Source organism: Sinocyclocheilus anshuiensis, unplaced genomic scaffold, assembly GCF_001515605.1.
Source record: "Sinocyclocheilus anshuiensis isolate Anshui unplaced genomic scaffold, SAMN03320099.WGS_v1.1 scaffold91, whole genome shotgun sequence".
Lineage (NCBI taxonomy): Eukaryota > Metazoa > Chordata > Actinopteri > Cypriniformes > Cyprinidae > Sinocyclocheilus > Sinocyclocheilus anshuiensis.
Genome location: NW_015552636.1, coordinates 1,771,142 through 1,780,398, shown reverse-complemented (window position 1 = coordinate 1,780,398; position 9,257 = coordinate 1,771,142). Strand labels below are relative to the sequence as shown.

The following is a 9,257-nucleotide window of genomic DNA, read 5'->3' as shown; positions in this document are numbered from 1 at the left end:
TGTGTGTGTGTGTGTGTGTGTGTGTGTGTGTTCGTTCTCAGGGAGGTGATTGAGAAGAAGCCGGAGGTGTTTAAGATCGCCTGTCTCACTGATATCAGAGATCTGTTCAGTCCTGTCACACAGCCCTTCTACGCCGCCTTCGGCAACAGAACTAATGTGAGCTTTCCTTCAGTGTTACAAACATGTGCATCTCCCAGAAATGATGGGAAGGCCTGACTGTATTTTGCGCCTGTGTGTAGGATGCATATGCGTATAAGGAGGTGGGTGTACCTGAGACTCACATATTCACTGTGAACCCCAAAGGAGAACTCATACAAGAAAAGACCAAAGGAAACAAGTCCTCGTAAGTCACAACACGTGCATCTGTCAAAGGTTTGGAATAATTCATCGATTTTTTAAAATGTTTTTCTCTGATTATCAAGGCTGCATTTATTTAATCAAAAATACAGTAGAATCAGTGATATTGTGAAATATTATTACAATTTAAAACAACTGTTTTCTGTGTGAATATCTGTTAAACTGTAATTTATTTCTGTGATGCGCAGCTGTATTTTCAGCATCATTACTCCAGTCTTCAGTGTCACATGATCTTCAGAAATCATTCTAATATGCAGATTTGCTGCTCAAGAAACATTTCTGATTATTATCAATGTTGAAAACAGTTGTGCTGCTTCATGTTCTTTTAGAAAACGTGCTACGTTTTTATTTTCATAATTCTTTGATCAATATAAAGTTTATTTTTTATCATTTATTTTATAATTTATTTGAAATAGAAACCTTTTGTAGCATTATAAATGTCTTCACTGTCACGTTTGATCAATTTAATACATCCTTGCTGAAGTTTTTATTATTATTATTTACTGTTTTATTGTTATTTATTTTATTAAATCTTACTGACCCCAAACTTTTAAATAGAGGTTTCCACAAACATATTGTGCAGCACAACTGTTTTCAACCTTGATAATAATGTTTCTTGAGCAGCAAATCAGTATATCAGAATGCTTTCTGAAGGATCATGTGACACTGAAGACTGGAATAATGATGCTGAAAATTCAGCTTTGTGTCATAAATTACATTTTACAATATATTCAAATAGAAAACAGTTATTTTAAATTGTAATTATATTTCACAGCATTACTGTTTTTACTGTATTTTTGGTAGTGTTGTCAAATGATTAATCGCGATTAATCGCTTTCAAAATAAACGTTTTTGTTTGCATAATATATGTGTGCATACTGTGTAAATGTATGTATAAAGACACACATACAGCATATATTTTGAAAATATTTACATGTATTTGCATGTATATATTTATATTCATATAAATTATATCATGTATAAATATATTTAATATATAAAAATAACATATTTTTCGTAAATATATACATGCATGGGTGTGTATTTATATATACATAATAAATATACACAGCACACACAGATATTTTATGTAAACAGAAACTTTTATTTTGGATGCGATTAATCGTTTGACAGCACTAATTTTTGGTCAAATAAATGCAGCTTTGGTGAGCAGAAGAGACGACTTTCAAAAACATTAAAAAACTTAGTTATTTCAAACTTTTGACCAGTAGTGTCTATACAGTATATACACAATCAAACGGTATATTAAAGGAACAGCTCACCCAAAAACTTCTATGTTCATTAATAATATTCACAAATTTAAAAAAAAGAAAAGAAATGCAATTGTTTGAGATTGATGTGTGTGTTTCAGTTACTCTCATCTCAGTGAGCTGGTGGATCACATCTTCCCCTTCATCTGTAAAGATCCTGCCTCCTCCTTCGACTGTCCCGAGTTCAGTCATTTCTCTTTCTGGAGAGAGCCGCTGCCTCCGCTGGACCTCGCTGACCTGATCTAGACACAGATACGCTCCTTCCACTGCTTCAACTCCACACCAGGCATCTGTTCAGTTACACCTCTTCCTCAGCATTTCTTCTCATTTTCCTGTACTGTTTAAATGAGCTGAATGTGTCTGTGCATTTACAGCCAAACCTGCTGTAGCATCAAAGCTGGAGAGAAGCACGCATGCAAACACGCACAATCCTACACAAACACATGACACACGCTGGGTGGAGAATGTGCAATGATGATAGCACAACACTACACTGAGCATCTCTTTCTTCATCAGAAATGCTCAGAGAAGCTCTTCTGACCCACAGATAGAAACAAACACATTAAACTGAGTGCCTTCGTGCAAACCTGTGCACTGTGACTAAAGTACTGGTCTGGGGTTCTCACGAATGTGTTCATTTTAACTTCTCTGCCAAATAATGGCCTATGACAGTTTCTAGGGGGTTTTCTATTATTAATTGTGTTCTTTTTAAATACTTTTTTACACTTGCTGGTTTCTGTAAAAGTGCGAGTTTGTTTTATCAGCAAATACTTTATACAGCTGAATTGTATTTTATTTATTTGGAACATTCAAATTGAGCTAAAACAAAGACAGTCTATATATATTTGGCTTCCATTTATTGTATTTAAAAGAACATTGAAACAATAAAAATTTCACTTTAAATTTCACCTGACTGGACTTTCAGACATCTAGTTAGTGGCGTTTCCCAAAGTAAGCATCACTTGCTTGTTTATTAAATGTGATCCTGGAGCACAAAACCAGTCATAAGGGTCAATTTCTCGAAATTGAGATTTATGCATCATCTGAAAGCTGAATAAATAAGCTTTTTGTTTGGTTTGTTAGGATAGGATAATATTTGGTCGAGATACAACTATTTGAAAATCTGGAATCTGAGGGTGCAAAAAAATCTAAATATTGAGAAAATCATCTTTAAAGTTGTTCAAATTAAGTTCTTAGCAATGCATATTACTAATCAAAACTGAAGTTTTGATATATTTACGGTAGAAAATTTACAAAATATCTTCATGGAACATGATCTTTACTTGATATCCTAATGATTTTTGGCATAAAAGAAAAATCAATCATTTTGACCCATACAATGTATTTTTGGCTTTTGCTACAAATATACCCCAGCGACTTAACTTACTGCTTTTGTGCTCCAGGGTCACAAATCCTAAAGTGCCGTACAAAGCAAGCATGATTGGAAAATAGTGTATCATGTAGACTATTTTATCCTGCTGTCTGTATGATCTGTGACAGATAGTAATCTTGCTTACTCTATCTAAGGAAGGATACGCTGAGCTCTGATAAAAACTTGCTGGTTAGTTTTATACTGCTCTCTGTACAGTACAGGCAGTTCTGATGTCAACCAAACATGCTGCTCAAATAATAATTATATTGAATAATATATGCTCATATTAGTGTTATTTGTAGTTAGGTACACATCTGAAATTTTGAACAAAATGTCATTTAAAGATATTGTAAAATACATGTTATAAATGTATGGTTATATAAAATGTAGATTTTTTTAAAGAGTATATTAACAATGAAATCATTATAAAACAACAATAACAACCTCCATTAAAGATCAAAATTCCCACGTAGCAATTAAAAGTATTATTTTTTAAGTTGACAATAACTGGCGAATATGTTTAAAATATTTTGCTTATTTTTGTATTATTGCCCATACATTTAACAGTCTAATAAAAATATTTTAAAATTGTCTTATGTAAGCAATATATTTTCTAAACTTTTTTTGGCAGTTTCCATCTTTAAAAAATATTTTTGTTAAATGGGAGCATTTAATAGGCTATTAATGGAGGTTGTTGTCGTGTTATTATTTTTTATAATTTTTATTTTATTAATTTTATGCACACACATGTAGTTTTTTTCAGTTTGCTATAAGTATCAATAACGATTGTATTAATTTTATAATATATAAAATTAATAATTGTATGAGTACCAAAGTACCAATTGGCTGTTTGTTCATCGTGCGTGATCACGTACATCATCTTCATCATCATCATCATCATCACACTGGCTTGTATGTGAGTGAACAGATGGAGCCGCTGCTGCTGTGAAGCTCCATCAGGAAGCAGCAGAGTGTTTAAATAAAGGTGTGTGTGGCTGTAAATGCAGATCTGCTGCTCCTTCAACTCTAATGACACACTGTCTGCTAGATGAACAATAACTCTTGTTTTACACGTAGCGAACATCCAGCCTCGATATTAGCAGCACTGGATCTCACTTTAAGTGTCATCAGGAGGAAAAGTGCAGGTAAGTGCATTACACAAATCTTAAACGCACAGTTTATGAAACATTGTGATGTTAACTGAACCCATAAACAATACAGTAATACAGTAATAGACGAGTGATGCACCGATCATCACTGAAGGCGTTAACGGGTCTGATCGCGTTTGCCTTGACTCGCATGAAAATATAATATTGTGTTGCAGTTATGACTGTAAACACACAGTTCGTCGTGCATCTGCGTCGAGTTCCAAAGACATCCAGGCTTTTATGTTGGAAAATGGCTGCACATAAACAGCTGGAAGCGCCATGCACGTCTTTCTGGAAGGGTTTCTGCTGTTGTTCTACACGCGATTAACAGCTGGGCCAGGTTTATGGCGTGAAAGTGAGTGGTGTGGCTTAGCGGTTCACTGGGCAGCCAGTTGTTAGAGGAAGGTGTCCAAGTCGAGCCTCGTTTACACTGACAGGCTTCACGGCTGCAGGACGCGCTGCTCGCCGCTAGTTGGCGTCCTGTCGCTTTCGTTCTGACAGTCTGATCACAAAACCAGTCATAAGGGTCCATTTTTCGAAATAGAGACTTATATATCATCTGAAAGCTGAATACACAAGCTTTCCATTGATGTATGGTTTGTTAGGATAGGACAATATTTGGCTGAGATACAACTATTTGAAAATCTGGAATCTTGAGGGTGCAAAAAAAAAAAAAAATCAAAATATTGAGAAAATCGTCTTTAAAGTTGTCCAAATGAAGTTCTTAGCAATGCATATTACTAATCAAAAATTAAGTTTTGATATATTTATGGTAGGCAATTTACAGAATATCTTCATGGAACATGATCTGTAATTAATATCCTAATGATTTTTGGCATAAAAGAAAAATCTATAATTTTGACCCATACAATGTATTGTTGGCTATTGCTACAAATATACCCCAGCAACTTAAGACTGCTTTTGTGCTCCAGGGTCACAAATTATGTTTATTTCCATATAAAAATAAAATATCATTTTGTTTTGAACACATCATATCAACAAGATTGATGATTATCAGTATATTAAACTCGGTCAGAATGCAGATCATTTCTGAAGCCCATTTCCGCTACAGAAAAAAAAACTGTTGTGAGATTAAAAAAATAAAACTAATTTATGACATAAATTATGATATAAAAAGTCTGCATTTTTAGAAAACAATTATGACAAAATGTTTGACCTTTTATGTCATAATTGTGACTTATGTCGTAATTTAAACGTTTTTGTCTAATAATTACCTCAGAATTTCAACTGTTTATTTCATAATTTAGAATTGATCTAATAACTATTAGGCCTACTTAGAATCTCTTCGTTTTGACATATTTATGACTTTTTATATCGGAATTATGATTTTTATCTCATTTTGACTTTGTTTCATAATAATGTCTTAGCATCAGACCTTTAGTGAAGACTGTCTTTTTATCCCAAAATTTTAACTTTTTATTTTATAATTATGACTTTATCTCTTAATTTTGTGGTGTCATAACTTTTTATGTCATAATTACGACTTTTTATCTCATAATTACGATTTAGCAGCATCTCACAATTTTGAGAATTTTTTGTCATAATTATGACATTTTCAAAATTATGATGTACCAAAAAATTATGCTTGGGTAAATCATTGTTGTGAGATAAAATGTTATGATATAAGTTATGACATAAAAAGTCAAAATTGTTGGGAAAAACTCATAATTATGACATAAGAACAATTATGACAAAATAGTTTTTGACCTTTTATATCATAATTATGACTTATTTCAACTTTTTATCTAATAAATGTGACTTTTTATCTCAGAATTTCTAATTTTATGTCATAATTTTAACGTTTATGCCACAATTTCGATTAATAATATCATAATTATGACTCTTTATCTCATAATGTTGACTGTCGTAATTGTGGCTACTTTTTGTGATAAATCTCAAAATTTAAACGTTTTAATCTCATTATCATGACTTTTGATGCCATAATTGTAATTCTCCATGTTTTTCCCTCTGTGAGGTGGAAATGGGCTTCTAGGGAATCATCTTCTTGCATTAAAGCCAGAGGTGCATTGATGTAACTGTACTTTTCTCTGTCTGTACTGCACAGTTACCAAAGACAGTCATGATGGCACACGGGTCTCCTGAGGGCTGTTTGGAGTCAGAGCTCACCTGTCCCATCTGTCTCCATCTCCTCCTCGACCCGGTCACTCTTCCCTGTGCTCACAGTTTCTGCCTGGTTTGTCTGGAGACACCAGAGAGGGACAACACTTCTGGATTTGATCAAGCACTTTGCTGCCCAGTTTGTGGACAGGAACATCTCAGCCCAGAGTCCCTTCCGAGAAACATCAAACTGAAACAGATAGTTGAGAACTACAAAGCCAACAGCATCAGTGGTGAACTTCAGTCCAGTGCAAAAGACAAGATAATCAATGACCGGCCATCTCCAGAAGACGCTGATGTGTGCAAATCAACAGATTCTGGGAAAAGCTCTCTTGTGGAGACTGAAACCAATGAACGGAGGTCTAGACTGAATCCCGTCATAACTAGTCTTCAAGAAAAGCTGGCTCTAGTAGATGATCTGGCGAGTAAGGAAAAGGCCAGAGAGGCTGCGGTCAAAGCGACACACGCGGATCTGAGGAAAGATGTGAGCAGCGTATTGGAGGAGATCGCAGAGCTGGTGAAGACCTACAGCACGACTGCTCTGAAGCTTCTGGAGGCCGAGTTGAGACCCAGAGAAGATGCTGTTGGGAAAAGAGTGCGAATGCTGTCAGACCTCCAGAAGCCGCTGAGATCCGCTGAACTTCAGGTCGACGAGTTAATGGACGAGGCGGACGACGTGTGTTTTATTGATGGAGTCCGAGACGTGGAGAACCAGGTCACCAGCTTGACCCTGGCGCCTTTGCAGGACTCCTCCAGCGATCTGGAGTTATCCAGCAGTTTGAAGAAAGTCTGTGAGAAGATCGAGCACCAAAATACCCAACTCCGTCTCGGACTCGGATCCGCTCAGCGGGCTCTACGCGTCGTTCTCAACCCATCCGAGGTCACCTTCGACCCCAATACCATCCATCCCAACCTGGTCTTATCCGAAGACCTCAAAACGGTGTCTTTTAGCGCAGCCAAACAGCCGTATCCGGCCAGATCTCAGAGGTTTTCCAGTTTCTTCCAGGCTTTGAGCTCCCAGAGCTTCGTCCGAGGAGAACATCTCTGGGACTTCCAGGCTGAAGGCTGTGCTTGGGTTCTGGCCGTGTGTTACGGCGAACTGCCCAGATCTGGTTCTGGAAGCGGACTGGAGAGCAGCGCTGGATCCTGGTGCCTCATGTACTGCGATAACCTTCTGAGGGCGTACGAGAAAGGAAAGGACACGCCGCTTAGACGCACGCCGTCTCTGAAGAGAATGGAGATACGCCTCAGCTTTAGCACTGGCACTTTAGCGTTTAACAGCGTCAGTGACGTGAGTGGAGATAAAACTCACCTGCACACTTTTAAAGTCTGCTTCACGCAGCCGGTGTATCTGGCTGTAAGGATGATGTCTGGTCAACCCAAAGCACACATCACTGTAAACTAGTGGTTGAAGAAACCTACTTGTTTCTGCTTTCACCTTATGCATCGAATTGCTAAAATAATTTCTTAGACCTCATGCATCCGTTCTTATCCTGCTGTCATAATGTTATGATGCAATACGTCATTAATGTTCACTTACGCATTGAATGCGTCATTCTACAATAGATTGTCACATGCATTCCGTTTGCAGTATTTCATTTAATCATATCCTCAGTGTATGTTCAGTGTCAGTTCAATGCATGTGATGCTGCATTTAAGCATGTGACATTTGTTTAACTTCAATAATACAAGACCACATTACATTTAAAACGTTTTGAATTCTGTTTCTATGCTGTGCTTTTCTTTTAACGTGTATTAATACTTGTTTCTGTCTCAATTTAAATAAAACAGTAGAATCTACCTTTTTTCTAAATACTGCATTATACTGTACTATTTATTGTATAAATATTGTATCGTATTGTTGTTGTTTTTCTAAACTCCCAACATTTTTTATTTGAATATTTGTCTTTTATTTTGAAGGGTTGCCTACATGGCTGCCATCGACTTCGGGCGAATAGGCTTTTATTTTGAAGTGTCGCCTACAAGAGGGGTCTTCGGTGTCGTTTTTGTTTATATAAATTAAAATTTTAGTGTGCTTTATTATAATCGCAAAAAAAAAAAAAACTATTGGTAGTGGTATTTTGGTACTGATAATACGCACATGTGTATTCATTTTTTAAATAAGATTTAAATTAAGTAATATGACAACAAGTGCAAATCAAAGATATATCAACACATATAAATAAAATATTAGTGCAAAATAAAATAAAGTTAAATGAAATTAAGCTACAGTACAGCATAAGCTATCAAAGTAGCAATTAAACGTACACAACTACGTATTTAGTGGTTTCGTTGAGTCTTTTATTGTGAAAGGTTTCGTAGATGGCGGCCATCTTTGACGCGATGACGCATTGACGCCGACTTTTATCTGACTGACGCATCAGTTTCATTCCGTCTGTAAACAAGCCACCGACGAAAGTTATTATGCCTCAACTAATAACTTATGATCACGTTAATACTGAAGCGCACCGGCTCTGATCTGAGATCATCAACAGTTAAAGGTGAGCTGTGTTTTTGAGGTTTATCAGCTGATATATCCGCGCGCTGTGTGTGAAATATGTCACATGATGCATTACAATATAAACATCGTGCAGTAAACATACAGAAGATTCTAGTTCACTGACGCTTTATGCTTGTGTTTGGGTCAGTGTGTGTTGTTTCTGATCACATTTGGATGTGAGTGTGTTATGTAACATCATATCTGTGCAAATACACACACATTGCAGCGGAGAAACTTTGTTGCGTTTCATGCGTTCGAAACATTCCGATCTCTTACAAAATGTAACATTTTTTTTTTTTGAATAAATGAATGGATTTGAAAATGTTTGTGATGGCTGATTTAAGCCAGTGAGTAAATGGTCAAAGTGGGGTTGTTATTTTATTATTGTTTGTATACTATTACAGCATTTGTTGATATTTTAATTAGTGTTTATTTTTATATATATATATATATATATATATATATTCATT

General features: G+C 35.8%; 2 protein-coding genes across 2 annotated transcripts in view; both read left to right on the top strand.

Annotated features, from left to right (window-relative positions):
• LOC107666669 (phosphatidate phosphatase LPIN2-like) overlaps nucleotides 1–2,575 on the top strand; it is a 29,649-nt gene extending 27,074 nt beyond the window's left edge. The window contains exons 19-21 of the mRNA XM_016458088.1: nucleotides 42–156; nucleotides 240–343; nucleotides 1,730–2,575. Of these exons, the coding sequence (XP_016313574.1) occupies nucleotides 42–156; nucleotides 240–343; nucleotides 1,730–1,874 (364 nt within the window). The 3' untranslated portion in view covers nucleotides 1,875–2,575. The remainder of the gene's footprint in view (nucleotides 1–41; nucleotides 157–239; nucleotides 344–1,729) is intronic.
• A 1,299-nt stretch (nucleotides 2,576–3,874) lies between these two features.
• LOC107666695 (E3 ubiquitin-protein ligase TRIM39-like) lies at nucleotides 3,875–8,075 on the top strand. Its single transcript, XM_016458116.1, has 3 exons — nucleotides 3,875–3,985; nucleotides 4,078–4,145; nucleotides 6,235–8,075. Exon 3 carries the CDS (start codon nucleotides 6,250–6,252, stop codon nucleotides 7,690–7,692), a length of 1,443 nt encoding a protein of 480 aa, XP_016313602.1. The 5' UTR covers nucleotides 3,875–3,985; nucleotides 4,078–4,145; nucleotides 6,235–6,249; the 3' UTR covers nucleotides 7,693–8,075.
• Nucleotides 8,076–9,257: the final 1,182 nt, after the last annotated feature.